At 39.4% G+C, this 17,291-nt stretch overlaps 1 protein-coding gene across 4 annotated transcripts in view; it reads left to right on the forward strand.

Moving 5' to 3' along the window:
* LOC136881099 (probable methyltransferase TARBP1) overlaps positions 1–17,291 on the forward strand; it is an 84,262-nt gene that overhangs the window by 40,407 nt on the left and 26,564 nt on the right. For 3 of the 4 annotated variants that reach the window (XM_068229223.1, XM_067153726.2, XM_067153724.2), the window contains exons 4-6: positions 150–378; positions 14,900–15,052; positions 15,787–15,954. In XM_068229223.1, the coding sequence (XP_068085324.1) occupies positions 150–378; positions 14,900–15,052; positions 15,787–15,954 (550 nt within the window). The remainder of the gene's footprint in view (positions 1–149; positions 379–14,899; positions 15,053–15,786; positions 15,955–17,291) is intronic. The other variant, XM_067153725.2, reaches the window with a different exon arrangement.

Below are 17,291 nucleotides of genomic sequence, written 5' to 3' on the forward strand. Positions count from 1 at the left end.
CATGGACCAATTATATTGGTATTATAAATTTACTCATTCGTGACAAATATTTCAGGTTCCCTGTGGGAATTGATTTTTGTAGCAGCCGAACTGTGTATAGATAATCAGGAGTTAGCTGTATTTATTATGATACAAAACTTGTGTTACAGTGATTGTGGCCTGGACAATGACGTACGAGCCAGAGGCTTCCAGCTGCTCCTTGCTGTAGCCTCTAGTCCTGAGCACAGAGGCATGGCAACTGCTATAGTAGACATGCTATTGGAACGGGACAACTCCCTGTCTAAGAGTAAAAGCCGTTATTATGGAGATTCCTTACATCATCGCACCAAGCACAGGCTGATGCAAGCCCTACTTCTTCTAGACACGTTCCTAACACCGGTAAGTTTGAGTATCAATTAAAGAACGTAACAATAACGACTGTAGAACTTCATGCCTTTACTCTCAAGCCACCTGGGATACATTGTTTTTATAGGTCATCAGCCCATAGATTAGTTTGATGCCACCCTATACTATGCTAACTTTTTCATTCCTGTGTAACTGCTGCATCCTCTGTTTCTCATATTCATGCCTTTTTCTCCACTGTTCGTACCTTGTACACTTCCCTGGGAAAACATAACAAGTCCAGGGTATAAGAAATAAATTGACAACAGGGTCCACCTTTTCAGTACAATATATCAAGTAAGTGATATTACATCAGTCTTGGGACTAGTTTCAGCCACCTAGTGGCCATCTTGAGCCAAATAAAATTAAACAGATTATGTGATAACTAAAACATGTGTATAACAGACAAAGACAATGTTGCAGGAATAATTATAACATTAAAATATATATAATAACAAAATTTATGGTTATGATCTTCTTGTCATGATATGATGTCTTTAAGTTCATTTAGGACCTCGGGTAAAGAAGTAAATCTGGAAATGATAGCCAGAATTAGGAATGATAAAAATACAGAAATGAAATTAAGAATTATTTATGAGACTTGCCTCTAATGTTTGATGGGAACAAGCACTCACTTGTTGTAGGAAGCAGGCAATGTAAACAAAGGATTAGATAGGGAGGGGAGGAGAAAAGGGGTGTCTAATGTGGGGCTGAAGGATGTGGAAAGAAAGACTGCTGTTGAGAGGGGAATTTAAAGAGATTGTAAAAGAAAGAATTCTTTTTATCTACGACATGATTACTAAAGATAGAAATTAAAAGGTAAAATAAAATGATTGATTTATGTGAAATTTCATTTAGATTGAAGTTAGGATTGAAAAATTGTTCCAGATGGCTAAAACAATTTTCTGTAATATTAAGCAGGGGGGACCTTTTTGTATAACTTTCAGAATTTTCATGTCTTGGTTGATATTAGTGAACTTATAGTTAGTGTCACCCCATGTGCTGTCCCATGGCTGAAAATCTGTTATATTTCAAGGCTTTACCATGCTCTAAGTATCTTCTATGGAAGCTTCTACCTGTTTGACCACCATAAGACGCGTTACAATTATTACAATTGAGTCTATAAACACCTGATTTGCTGAACTTATTGCTATGATTAATAGAATTGGTATTGTGTAAAATATCTCTGTTTCTGTTACAAGTTTTGAAGGCTATTTTGACATCATGCTTTTTAAATTTCATGATTTGGTAGACTTGTTTATTATTAAACATAAAAGTAGATAAAAAATGACTGTGAGTTTTTTCTTTTGTTAAGGTGGTTGAAGGCTGGCGTTTATGTTTATTGATGATTTTTTCTCTATAAAGGAGCTGTTGTAGCCATTAAATTTCGCTATACTGCGAATGGTGTTTAATTCGTGTTTAAGGTCTTTTTTAGACAGCGGGATGCTAAAAGCAGTGATTATGTTGGCGGTTTGCGTTGGTTTTCTAAAAGTCTTGTAGCTCTATGAACCAGGTTGTCTGATGATCGTTAGATGTAAATAATTGAGTTTTTTATCGTTCTCTGATTCTAGTGTAAACTTGATATGTGGGTCAATGTGATTAAGGTTGGATAGAGTGGTGATGGCATCAGTTTCACTTTCGTTCATGATCACAAGAGTGCCATCCATATATCTTGTCCAAAAATTAATCATCATCAATGTCCCACTCCAGTCGCCCGGGTTTGGTTAACAAGCCTCCTCCACTCCTTTCTGTCCTTCCAATTTTCCTGCTCCATTACTTCTGCCTCATCCAATCCAGCTTCTCTAATGTCCTTTCAAACCTGATCCATCCACCTTCTTCTCGGTCTTCCAACTGGTCTCTTTCCCTTAACCTCTCTTTCCAATTCCCTTCTTGCTACCCATTCCTTTCCCATTCTTTTTACATGTCTGAACCATCTCAGTCTTGCTTTCTATATGTTCTGTACTAACGGTTTTATATTTACCTCTTCTCTGATTTTCATATTTTGGATTCTATCTCTTCTTGTCTTTTTAACCAATGTTCTTAAAAATTTCATTTCTACTGCTTGGATCTTACTATCTTGTCTCTTATCAGTTACCAGTGTTTCTAGTCCGTATGTTACAATTGGTATGAAATACTGTTTATATAATGTTAATTTCATTCTCTTGGGTACTTTGTCATCCCATAAAAGCTCTCTGACTTGATGATAAAATATTTACCTTTTTTTATCTGGGAATTCCATTAATAACATTAGTGAATTGGTAGAAAAACTAAAATCATGTTACTATTCAACCCAACTATTCTCACCATTCCTTCGATATTGCTAACATGTACCCAAACATCCTGATTTAAAAAATTTGTCCCATTATTCACAACAGTTTAAATAATCTCAGCAGCCTGAGCCCACTAGAAATTCAAGATTTCATCTCTGTTCTAAAAATGGTTTTGTATAACACTTATTTCACATTTGACAATACCATTTATCAGCAAAAGGGTTAGCTATGGGATCACCGGCATCAGGCATCATAGCTAAAATCTATCTGGATCATTTAGAACACACCAAAATTAATAATAATATCTTTAATAATATTATTTTTTGGACAAGATATGTGGATGACACTCTTGTTATCATGAACGAAAGTGCAACTGATGCCATCACCACTCTATCCAACCTTAATCACATTGACCCACATATCAAGTTTACACTAGAATCAGAGAATGAAAAAAAAAACCTCAATTATTTAGATCTAACGATCATCAGACAACCTGGTTCAATGAGCTACAAGATTTTTAGAAAACCAACGCAAACTGCCAACACAATCCATCAAGATTCCATTCGTCCACATGCTCATAAATGTGCGGCATACCATAGTATGGTGCACCGCACTTTTAGCATCCCGCTGCCTAAAAAAGAACTTAAAAATGAATTAAAGACCATTCAGAGGATTGCTAAATTTAATAGCTACAACAGCTCCTTTATAAAGAAAATCATCAATAAACATAAACACCAGCCGTCAACCACCTTAACTTTTTACGTTTAATAATAAACAAGTCTACCAAATCGCAAACATATTTAAAAAGCATGATGTCAAAATAGCCTTCGAAACTTGTAACAGAAACAGAGAGATTTTAAACAATACCAGATCTATTAATCATAGCAATAAGTTCACTAAGTCAGGTGTTTATAGACTCAATTGTAATAATTGTAACACATCTTATATCGGTCAAAGAGGTAGGAGACCGGGCGAGTTGGCCGTTCGCGTAGAGGCGCTTGGCTGTGAGCTTGTATCCGGGAGATAGTAGGTTCGAATCCCACTATCGGCAGCCCTGAAGATGGTTTTCCGTGGTTTCCCATTTTCACACCATGCAAATGCTGGGGCTGTACCTTAATTAAGGCCACGGCCGCTTCCTTCCAACTCCTAGGCCTTTCCTATCCCATCGTCGCCATAAGACCTATCTGTGTCGGTGCGACGTAAAGCCCCTAGCAAAAAAGTGGTAGGAGCTTCCATACAAGATACTTAGAGCATGTTAACACCCTGAAATATAGCCGATTTTCAGCTATGGGACAGCACATGGGTGACACTAACCACAAGTTCACTAATATTAACCAAGACATGAAAATTGTGAAAGTTATACAAAAAGGCCCCATGCTCAATATTACGGATTTTTTTTATCCGTCTGGAACAGTTTTTCAATCCAATATCAATGAAAATTAAATTTCAGAGAAATCAATAATTTTATTTGACCTTTTAATTCCTATCTTTAGTAATCATGTTTCAGATAAAAATAATTCTTTCTTTTATAATCTCGGCCGTGTGGTTAGGGGTGCGCGGCTGTGAGCTTGCACCCGAGAGATGGTGGGTTCGAATCCCACTGTTCCGTGGTTTCTCATTTTCACACCAGGCAAATGCTAGGGCTGTACCTTAATTAAGGCCACGACCGCTTCCTTCCAATTCCTGGGCCTTTCCTATCCTATCATCACCATAAGACCTATCTGTGTCAGTGCGACATAAAGCCACTAGCAAAAAAAAATTATAATCTCTTTAAATTCCCCTCTCAACAGCCGTCTTTCTTTCCACATCCTTCAGCCCCACCTTAGTCATCCCTTCTCCCCTTCCCCCCTCCCACCCCTCCCTTCCTTCCCCTTCCTTAACCTCCCCTTCTCTCCCTATCTACTCCTTTGTTTACATTGCCTGCTTCCTCCAGCAAGTCAGTGCTTGTTCCACATCAGACATTAGAGGTGAGTCTCATAAATAATTTTTCTCCTTTTTCATTTCATTTCTGTACTTTTATTTTCCTAATTCTGGCTATCATTTCCAGATTTATTTCTTTGCCTGAGGTCCTAAGTTAACTTAACGACATCATATCATGACAAGAAGATCATAACCATAAATTTTGTTATTATGTGTAATTTAATGTTATAATTATTCCTGCGACATTGTCTTTGTCTGTTATACATATGTTTTAGTTATCACATAATGTTTAATTTTTTATGGCTGAAGATGGCCACTAGGTGGCTGAAACTAGTCCCAAGGCTGATGTAATATCACTTACTTTATATATTGTACTTCTATACGGAACAAAAATGAAATTTATAGATAAAGTCCAGGGTATGTCATCCAATGCATCAGATCAGTGTATCTCTTCTTGTGGTCAATTTTGGTCTAATTGTTCCGCTCTTGTCAACTCGATTCAGTATTTCTTCATATGTGATCTGAACCACTTGTTCTTTCAAACTTGTGACCGCATAGGTTCACTTTAGTCAGTCCATCATCCAAGTCTCTTCGAAGGGACTGTTCGGGCTTGCGGTCCTCCCAGTACTTTTTCATGTGTCCTGATCTTCGTGTCCTTCCTGGTGTTGAAAATATTTGTGTTGTGAGTTTCTTTCTTGTGAGTGTGATGCAGATGTTTTTGTCCTGGATTTTTTGTTTAATTTTATCTTATGTGTGGTTCTGCTGGTGTAGATCCCTTGATCTATCTGCAGCCTGTTTTCAGTCGAGACTGTACTGTACCAGTTGTTTCAGAAGTCTCGAGTCCTGCATTCTCATTATATATCTAAAGATTCTCAGTCTCCTCTTATGCATACAGTGAGTTTCTTTCTTCGGTTGGCCGGCAGGCGTGCCCAGCTTATCTGCCTCCCCTTGACTCATCACTCCCCGCTCTGCGGCATGGCAACAGGGACAGCACTTCATTCACTTTATCTGTGCATGACATGGGATTACAATTAAAATTGAGAAAATAAGAATTAAGTTAATTGCAGTAGTAATTAAGACAGTAAGCTCGAATCTTATGACAGGAGATGTTGAAAATGTTCTCCTCCTGCATCCATTTTAACATTTTCGTAGCCCATCATACTGAGCTTTTCAAAACCCCGGCTTCTTGTCCAAGTCGTCTTAGGGATTTTGTAGGTGTATGTTTTAATCATTCTGCGATTTCATTTACTTTTCTCTCATTAAGCACACGTTTTTTAACACTTCACTTCTTATTGAGTAAAGAACCAGTTCCTCTCAGTTTATGACTTTCCGCACAGTCTCTATGTGGATGATGTACAGCTGGAAAACATGTTACGAATCATGTAACGACTTCCCTGCAGGACCCTGTTTTCACATAATTATCATACTGAACCGTTCCAATCCATCTAATTTGAACATGCCAGGCTAGGTTCGGTGAGCTCGCGGAACGTTCGAAAAGGGCGGCGAAAACTAAAGACTAACTTCCGAAGAAGTAAATACCAGAGGTATATGAGAATGGGAAACAGTTGCATATGTTGTGAATAAGAGACCAAGTAAAGGGGTAAATACAATTTATTTATCCAAAACGCATAATATTCATTCAAACTAAAGTGCAAATTAAACTGAAAACAAGATAATTGGAGTCCAATGTCCATAAATTTACAGAACATGTGCCGCGCACATATAAATACAATGAAAAGAAATACACTGGTCAGATCAAAACTTAATGAATAATCAAATTACAAAATAAATTTACATGAAATCTTGGAGTGAAATCTACATCTTGCATTGTATTGATGCCGATAAGATAATATGCCGGTTATCCCAACAGGGTTGCGTTAGCAAAAACGTCCATAACATGTTCCTTGATAAAAGAAAATCACTTTAGTTTCAATCCCCAACTTACACAAATAATTCATAAAAATATACACACATCACAATCAATCCAGGTTCCTTAATCTTATATCTACACTGAAGCTACTGACAGACCGATCTGCCGTCAGTTATTCAGCCCTGAGCCTGGCTTCCCTTAACATTAGCATCGGGCTAAGTAGAATGCAAATGCTTAACCAACGTTGACCCAAAAAGTAGACGACGACAAATATATGAAATCACACACAGTACACAAATATATACAAATCACACAACAGAAAAAATCAGGGCGTCTGAAAAATAAACACATAGAAATATGCACTTTCTCCTACGAATGCCTCTCGGTTGCATGGCCCACTTAACGGAATGGGCCATAAGAGTTCGACTCTCAGCTTCCACTCCGCATATCCAGGCGTATACTAGCCCATTTCCCAAAATGCAGCTATAACTTATTTATTCCCCTTGGACTTCCACAGGCCTCAACTCCTATTCCTCGCTCTTGTTAAAGGTGATTTCTGGCTCTCTTTATAATTCCCTGCTCTCCTACCGGGTCGCTGGCTCTTTCCCCATAAATAAAAGATGCTCACTTACAACGCTGGCTTCCAAGCTGTCGATGATCAAGAACTCCTGAAAACGTGCTACATACGTAGATAAAGCAGCCTACTCTGACTTGGATACTTTCTCCCTCACGAAATTTACGGCGCATAGCCTCAACCATGATGAAGCTAACGCCACCATTACCTACTAAGCACACATTACGGAATACTCTGTAAATAAAGCAAAGAAACACACTCCTGACTAAACCTATCCATATCCCTCTTCCCAAATTATCTCAAACACAACAAACAAAGGGCTCAACATACATCCCAGGATTTACCTTTAACTGAAATGAAAAAAACCCACAACAAACTCAGCTTCACAGGGCTGAAATTTAGCATTACAATTATATTTACAATGGGTGAAACTAAGCTGATTCCTTCTATCTAAGAACATGCAGTAAAATTCAAGGCATAGTACTCATCTTGTCGATACTGCTTCCACACCAGTCACATAACTGCTGTGCCTGTAGATTTACTTCTCCATATCAGACTCTAGGAGGTTGCCATCTTGATAAATGTAAATAGCACTCCCCTAATGAAGATACCGTTTGTATCTCTTTACTATTATGCAGAGGTGCCAACTATTACGGATTGTCTGTAACGATTACGGATTTCACTTCGCGATTACGGCATTACGGTCGAAGGGGAAATTATTACGGAAAAGCAACATTGTCACGATAAAAATACACGGAGGCATTGCAATACCACGTGTTGGCATAAAATTGAAAGTTATTTTTGATTGTACCTTTATACGAGCTAAACAATGTATTATCGTGTCACTCGTAATTATTACATCGCATTATTAGAACGTAGCACAAGGATGAGGAGACACGAAATAAAATTCTCGTGGGGAAAGAAAATGTTCACATTTAGGTGTGCTAGCGTTGCTACTGCGCCTTTATCACTCCCATGTAATACCCCAGATACTTTTCCATGCACTCATTTCTGCAACTTCGAACCTGTTTCTTTTCTTCATTACCTATAGCATGAAGAGGATTGAAGCGGGGAAAATAAACACAATACTGGCTTGGCCATGCGGTACTTGCGAAACAGCCAGAAGCTACGCCCGTTGCCGTGATAACCAGTGGGAATGCAGGGGCGATTTAGGCCTAGGTTCTAAGAATCTCTAAGAATAAGTTGCCAGATTTCCCATTTGCTGCCGTTATCCTTGAAGCAGGTGTCAGGGGTGTGAGGAAGATAGAAAGCACATGTTAACAAACTGTAGTACACGTCTTGTCTTTGCGTCTTGAATACCTAAGCTACGGATTGCCAAGCACAGTGTAGCGTCGTAATTAGTATGAATAGTAGTCGCGAAGTTAGTTGTGCTTGTAATATCAACGTGCAAACAATTTAAGTGAAAATGAGCGGAACTCAGAGGAAAGATATCAAGCGAAAGGCACTAATAATAAAAGACAAAGTGGAGATTATAAGGAAAGTGGAGTCATCTACACTTTCCCTTGTTGCTTTGGCAAAGGAGATGGGGATGCCGCTGTCTACTTTGAACGGCATTGTAGCGAAGAAAGAAGAGATCTTTGCTTCTGCAGGGAATACTTTAGCAAATTGCAAGGAAGTTAAATCTGAAAAGTATGATGAAATAGAACAAGCTCTGCTAATATGGTTTAAACTGCAGCAAAGTTTAAACATACCTTTCAGTGGGACTATTGTGAAGGAGAAAGCCAAAAAAAAGCATGCAAATTAATGGTACCTTTTACAGCGTCGAGTGGGTGGCTGGACCGCTTTAAAAATCGAGCCGGCATCGTTTACAAAACAATTTGTGGCGAAGCAGAGAGTGTGTGTGCGGAGGAAAGGGAAGCATGGAAGGAAATGGTTCTGCCTGCTAAAATAAGCAAACCTTGCAACGTTCTTAATCTCGATGAATTCGCACTTTTTTACCAGCTTATTCCGGATATGTCTCTAGTTTTGAAGGGAGAATCTTGCCACGGGGTAAAATTAAGTAAAATATATTTATAATACGATATGTTCAATTATTTTACTTTATCTCTAAAAAAATTGTCATGATAATCGAATTTTTATATTGTGGCTTTCTGTTAGGAGCTCTTATATATCGGCCTATTTCGATGTTGTTCACAAATGAGGAAATATGTTGGCTGTGTGTTTCACATGTATTTCAAAGTACAGAATAATTTTTGGGCATTACCCCTTTTAAGAAGTTTCCTGCTTAATAAGTTTTCTTTTAGCAATCCCTTGAAAAACTTCTTAACAGAGTTTCACTGTACTTTAGAATAGATTGCTGTAGGAAAGGGCAAACGGGGTGCTTTGTATTTAACTCGTAAACGTTTTGTCGGGGAGAGGGGGGAGTTAAAAATGGGATTACTGAGAACCCACTTCAAAGGTTGGCATCTCTGACTATGTACACGCGTTCCCTAAACACAGACACTATTAAAATAAAACTTTATATAAATCACACGGATATAGGACTTTGTTCACTGTTACTATTCGGCGGGAAAAGTGCCATCACCGTCTGTTTGCAAAGTACACGACCGCGGCACGACCCGATAACAGTGTAGGCATACATAAATACACGTTCGGTCTACAAAGTTAATTGTATGCCTACAACGACGCGTACCGTTTTACTGATGCGAACGAAACCGTGCCTACAGCACTTGGCAATCCCGTCTTCCAAATATGGGCAGAGGTAACTGAACTACCACAAATTATGAACTTTTCACTCCCGTGAATTACAGAATTAAAGTGCACCAGGTTAGTGCATTATTAACATAGTTCTCAAGATTAAGTCACTGCTCATTTCACTCTGTCTCAGCTAAACGGTAATACACTCACTGACGATATTCGAGACAAAGACTTTCACCATTACAACTGGAGTGAACACGGCCTCACGACTGAGAAACGAATGAGAAAGCTTCTTCCCCCTCTAGGGTGTTTTATAGTTGCAGTTGTCTCATTCAAACCACGGGGTTGCCTAGGAGACTAATGCTCGGCATCTCGACTGCCATTTGAAAACAAAGCAGGCAGCCGTTTGAAAATGTCAGTTCAAAATTGTAATGATAAGTAGCAAAAATTTTAACTCAGAGGCGTCTCTAAATTCACCCATAACTCAGTGGACATATTAAAACCGTGAAGCATAGGCTTAGTGACAGATTTCACCCACCGGTTGATGGTAAGGTCAGCTCTGCGATGTATGAAGTTGGTGTCGCTGGCTCTCTTGTCTTGGGGATAGCTGCCGCGGTTGACCACGCCTACACACTCGTGATAGGTCTATTTCAAACGCTTAGCAACAGGCGATGCTGCGACACACCTTGCAGCCTCGTTCAAATGTTTAAAATACCCGCAGTTTGAAAGCATGCCTCTGCCTCCCCTCTATTGGCTCGCGGTCGAGAAAGACATCCGTTGGCATACCGCCACTCCTACAAAACTTTCCAATCTGATGAATGCACAGTGTTGCACAATATTGAATAAATTAATTATGGGGCATATACGGTATGTCACAGTACATAAATACCCTTTGCTCTACTATGTACATTATGAGAATTATACCCCGAAATAACACTTCACAACTCGAGAACAGTTGGAGCGATAGATCAACACTAAGCACGGACCTGAACCGCAAAGTGCTGGCATTCCTGTGAAATGAAATGACTTATGGCTTTTAGTGCTGGGAGGTGTCCGAGGACTTTAGCTCATCTTTTGATTTGACACCCATAGGCGACCTGCATGTCGTGATGAGGATGAAATGATGACGAAGACGACACATGCACCCATTCCTCGTGCCAGGGTAATTAACCAGTTAGGGTTAAAATTCCTCACCCTGCCGGGAATCGAGCCCTGGACCCCTGTGACCAAAGGCCAGCATGCTAACCATTTAGCCATGGAACCAGACGGCATTCCCATGCTGTCACTGCGCTGCGTAACGGGAAGTGATGAGTCAACGGATAAGCTGGGCGCACCTGCCGGCCAACCGATGAGAGAAATGCACTGTAGTATCAGCGGTGGGTTCATCTCTTTGTACACGACTTGGTTGTTAGAACAGCGCAGGTTTTCCATCGTCTCCTGTTGGGTACTATCCGCCACTGTCCATCTTTCTGGTATATTTTGTTGATGTAGGTTATTCCAGTTCTTCTTTCAATCTTCTGGGGTTTTTTGTATTTTGAGTGTTCATTCAGGTGAAAGAGTGTCTCTGTGCTAGTTACTGTCCATATTTCACTTTCATACAATATCACTCTCCTCACAAAAGTCTGATATGCATGTCCTTGCTTCCTTACTTATCTTATTGTTAGTTATTTTACTATCCAAGTAACAATATTCATCATCCTCCTCAGATTTCTCTTTCCCAATGACATGTACACTGATAAATACATTATGGATTCATGCATCCCCTTGCTTGCCAGAAACAGTACAACCCTTCTTGGTTGTTAGAGCAGCTCATGTTTTCAGATGGCGTCTGTCCGTCATCTCCTGTTGGTTGCAAAGTCTGCAGTGTGGCTCTGGAAGAATGACAAAGCAATAAAGATAATTCCCTAGAGCAGGAATGGCAAACCTTTCCTGGCTAGCAAGTCAGTTAACCTTTTCGCTGCTGATTTCTTGGACAGGCTGGTGCGACCCCAGTGCTGGATTATTTCAGCCAACAACCTCATCAAATATTATCGCCAGTTTGAACATAAAATACAAGCATTAACTACAGAATAATATTTTGAGATGATATTTTAACTCACCAGTTTGTACCTACAGTGCTGGAGACAGTTTATGTTTGGGATCCAAAGGTTCGATTCCACACGAGGTGGCAAAAATTTCGTCCATTAGGAAGATGCTTAGAAATTTTCGTTTGCATTATGATCTATGCCTACTATATTTATGCACAATACCAAACTATACACACGATTAACAGCAGAAAGATTAAATTAAACACACAATATTGACCAAAGTAGAGCGGAACTTGCCATGAACTTAGCATCAACCATCCGCTACCCTCGCCAACAGCTCTTCATGCTCAAATACCTTGAAATAATCCATTTCAGGGCATTCAGGAGTCAAATTATTACTGTATTGGACATAGCTAGGTTTGGCGCTTGAAATGCTTGCTCCTTTGGCGTAAACCATGTGGGCAGGCCTAGGTCAATGTCATTTTTTCCTCTCTCTGGCAGCAAATCATCACCTCTGTCATCATTATGAAATGAAATGTCGTATGGTTTTTAGTGCCGGGATATCCCAGGACGGGTTCGGCTCGCCAGGCGCAGGTCTTTCTATCTTTCTATTTGACACCCGTAGGTGACCTGCGCGTCGTGATGAGGATGAAATGATGATGAAGACAACACATACACCCAGCCCCCGTGCCATAGGAATTAACCAATTACGGTTAAAATCCCCGACCCGGCCGGGAATCGAACCCGGGACCCTCTGAACCGAAGGCCAGTACGCTGACCGTTCAGCCAACGAGTCGGACTGTCATCATCATTATCACTCCCTATCATTTCCAGTGTTGACAACTTATATTTTCAAGATCCGCTAAATACTACAAAAAATCCGCTAAAAATTCCGCCAAGAAATCCGATCTCAAATAATGAGCAATAAAAATGAGTAATAATAATAATAATAATAATAATAATAATAATAATAATAATAATAATAATAATAATAATAAATATCTGCACTCACCTGATCTGTGAGTTTCACTGGGATTAAACCTCTGCCTGCGAGCCGGCAAGCTAAAACTTGTAGGGGTTTTACTACCAGGTGCAAACTAGGTGAATCTACCTCAAGGGCCACACACAGAACAGGTCAGTTCATTAAACGGTCTTCCTTCATAGCATTAATATAAATGCTGCTCTCTCACAGTTTCATTACCTGTCATCATTCGTCAACTAAGAAATAAGTACCCTTTCCGCACGTATTACAAATTTATGATACCGTGATTCCATAACATAAAATCTAAATAACATGTTTTCCTCATGTGACTGCTAGCTCCTGAAAAGAAATGTGGAATAGCTCGGAGACAGACCGGAGTATAAACTTTAAAGAACGTAAAATGGATAAAACACTAAATTCTACTATAATAAATCTAGAATGCCCCCCAAAAATCTGCTGTGCGCCAAATAATATATTTCTCCGCCGGCAGGCTTCTAATTCCGCCAAATTTAGCGGAAAATCCGCTAAGTTGGCAACACTGATCACTTCACTAATATCTTCAATACCAATACTGTCACTGTTGAAATTCACATCGGACATAATCTCCTCTAAAAGTGTAAGATTCCCTCGAACGCATCTTACGTTCGTATGCGGCAGCCATCATTCAAATACGATGTTTACAACTGTGACAAATAAAAATGTTTCCTGCAGAACTACTCGCGAAAAAAAAATATAAACTACTTAGTTAAAGTGTTATTAATAGATGGCAGAAGCATATAACACAGTTATAAGGCAGATCGAGTATATTCGATGGCAGCACTGGCAAACCATTTCAGGCAGGTCGAGTATCCTTGATCGCAGCAGTGAAAAGGTTAAGGTCTTGTTTATTACTTTTTATTGTCTACTGTGCCATCGGTTAATTTCCTTTAAAATCGTCATGAAACCCCTCATTGACTTCATTTAGGTATTAGATTGCATTACATACAAAATCATTCAACTGAATGTTCCATGATTTTATTTTTCAAACATCACAGAAAATTACATATTAAAAACAGGTACATTTTTGCTTTAATCTAATAAAATTTGTAAAAAATAAAGCCAAAGATTTAATTGCGACATACTTCTTTAAAAGTGTAATGTTGAAATATGCTATGTTGCAAAATTTTTGACCTCTTTATTACATGTTAGTATGTTATGCGGTGTGCCACATAAGTCGTGTTCATGTGTTAAAGGTTCGCTATCCCTGACCTAGGCAGTCATGTCTGATACCCAGACAAAACTTTGCAAGTGCCTCTCTCTGTGGCCAGTCAGGGATGTTCAAAATGGCATCTCTCCACTGCTTCCGAGATATTTCCTTTTCCGAGTAAGATATTTCATTATTCACAATTGGTGAAACTTTAGCACCTTTCTTGGCAAGGGCATCATTTTATCCATTCCCTTCAATTTGGGAGTGTCGTGGTGTTCACTGTAGAGATAATATTTCACCCAGTGGGCTTCTACTGATGACTCAGACTTGTAGATTTGATTGTGGCTTTTGAGGTGACTGGTTACAGGAAGGGATATTTACACAGGCTTAATGGGCATACTAACCAGCTGTAGAGAAAAATGATCATTGAGACCACGGAGTGAAGGTGGCCTCTTAGGCAAGTTTCACTGTACAAGTAGAGTTATATAAATAGACATTCTTCTTCTTCTTTTCTGGCCGTATGTGTGCCCACAATGGACAGTCCCAAGTATCACTCCGGTTCGGCTCTTCTGACTCTTAGAGAGTACTTCCTGCGGTTGGATGTCTCCGCCATTGCAATGCTGCTATTCAAGGCCTTTTCGGCTGTACGCCACCACGTTGCTCTTGGACGTCCGCATCCTCTTCTTGTTTCCTCGATTGCAAGAGCTCTCTTAATGGGATGATCTTCATCTTGACCTTGTACATGTCCGTACCAGCGCAACTACTGCTCCTCCAATTTCTCACTGATAGGGGCCATACTAAATGATCCTTGTATGTGCTCATTGCGCACTCAGTCCAAGAGGGTGACACCAGCTGACCATCGCAGCATCTGCATTTCCTGATCATGCTTCTTTTGCCTTGTCCAACACTCAGAGCTTTGGGTTAAAAAGTTTTCTGACCTCTGGGAGGATTGAACCCGTGATCTTAGACACACTATTAACGATTTGCTTCTCTCTGAAACCATAACTAACGGAGCTTGTGTTTTATTCCAGGAGCAGTGCAGCCACATGCTAGAGTGGTTGAGTAACTGTCTGTTGTTAGAGAACCATCAGCCGAGCGTGCGCTACCAGCAGGAGTGGATGCTAGTCCGGTTGCTGTTTCATCACAGCGATCTCCGAACTGAATTTTGGAAAGTGTTTCACCAGGTAAATTACCCTGTATTTCTCCTTTTTGAGGACTGAACATTACATTTAGATGTGTTCATGCTAATTAAAATAACATCCAACTTCTACATAAGCAGTTTATGTCAATAATGAATTGAGAATTAAATAAAGATTGAATGTTTGCCTGTTTGGATGACTGAGTAATCAAACAAACATAAGCGCCAAACAATTTAGGAGAGCAAGCAAACAACATTTTGCTGACACTTCCAGCAATATCTCTGAAAGGATTGGTTGGATTTTTATAAAACATTTTTTTTGGACATGTTTTATGTTGTTGTTCAGCTTTTTTTTAATGTCAAAATATTGAGAAAAGGAACTTGCAATTGTTTAGCTCTAAGGTAATTTAATTTTTTATGTTCCATTTTGCTCCAAGTCATATGACCATAACTTCATGGAATGGTATCCAAAACACACAGTTTTTTATTAAATGAATACACTTGTGAAACATTTTCCCACCAGAAACGTGTGCACATCTACACTTAGCCAGATCACAGGGCGGACTGAAGATGATAAGCTGTATGTGTGTGGCAAGGAGCCAGGGTGGGTAGAATTGTCTCACTTCAAATTGAGATGAAACTGTATGCGTATATGGGCTCTTAATTTGGCCATACATAATGTTATAATCCTGTCCCTGTTCTCTCATGAATGTTTATTGTTGTAAAATTGACTAAAAATATTTTTGTTTACAGATATTTTTGTATATAATTCTTTTGTAGGCCTCTGAGAAGAGAACTGGTAGCATGTGTTCCTTCATCTCTGTGCTGTATCACCTGGCTCGTGTACTCCCTGGAGGAGAAGACCGCGCTGTGTTCCTTGACAGGAGCATGCAGGAGATCCTCCCGTGGTGTATGGCTCAACACTTCAATGTTCGGCTGTACGCTCAGGTACTGATTTATTAACTTTTATGTCCTCAAATCAGAGTTAATTATACTCTAGTAATCCCATTGAAAATTCTTCAGTGTAACTTGGCATCGATGCTTTGTTTGAGATATCCCAAGAGAGAAAGAAATCCATGGCTATTAACAGGTTGACTACCAGCTTCTCAGCAGGTGATTTAAACCTCCTGCCCAGCCTTTTAAAATCCCCTCATCTCTGTAGTGTACTATTTTACAATAAATGTGTGTTACTGCATGAAAACTGGTCGCTGAGCCTTTCGAGAATAGCCCTAATTTTGTACAGCCTATCAGGATTCCCCTCATAATGACTGCTGTCGTTAAAGTTCAAGAATGACAATATGTTTTCGAACTGGGTTTGTGCCATGGTTTTCGAAAAAGTCGGCGAGTTGAAAATAGTGCCTCTGTCCAGTACATTTTCAGTTATGATTTTTGAATTATTCTGGTGACAAACATTAGTCCTAAAAACAATTTCATCTCATGTACATCGACCGGTTTTGCACGTCTGAAAAATAGAATATTTAGTGAATGGACGTGGTGCTGCACTAATAACTTGTTCTGCCTAAAGGTTTGTCTGATGGCATACATATTCAAGGCAATCGTCATTTACAAATAAATTAAAGAAAGACATAATTTCGTTGCTATTTTCGATGTCAACACTTAATCCTACCCGGCCAGTGAACTTGATTGCAGGCGGGTAATAAGATGGATGCATATCGGTTACTTGAATGTGCTGAATTTCACTTTGCCCAGAGTCTGATATATTATAATCAGAATTGGTTTCGCTATCACTGAAATCAGGGATGAGTTAATCACCAGAATCATCGTTCAGTAGTAGGTCTTCAATTTCCTCACTTCGTATACTGTGTTTGTAACTCGTCATTTTATAGCGACACAATAACTCACTTCGCTACACATCCTCACAAGAATAATACGACTGGCTTAGGTCCATGTTTACTCAAAGAAAGAAAAGAAAGAAAGCATTGGTATGTACCCTGTGTTCAGGTAGTCAGGGTATCAGACTGTTCATTTATATGCCACATATGGTTTTCAACACGAACTACGACTTCGTACGAATTTAGCGCTAATTTCGAAAGAACATTTACATCGCACAACCTTAAACGCCTTAACTCGGATACGGTCCTGCACATAGGCTGCTCTTAAATGCCTTAAGGCGTCTACGGGAGTGGATGAGTTAAATCTGGAATGTCAGAATAAGGGACTGCTGAATTTTAAAATAAAATTCAATGAGTTCCATTGTAACTGAAAGTACAGTGTGGTGCAAATATTTGTTTTTAGGAAGGGGAGTTAGGGATTGGAATAACTTA

This window comes from Anabrus simplex, chromosome 9, assembly GCF_040414725.1.
Source record: "Anabrus simplex isolate iqAnaSimp1 chromosome 9, ASM4041472v1, whole genome shotgun sequence".
In the NCBI taxonomy this organism is placed as follows: Eukaryota; Metazoa; Arthropoda; class Insecta; order Orthoptera; family Tettigoniidae; genus Anabrus; species Anabrus simplex.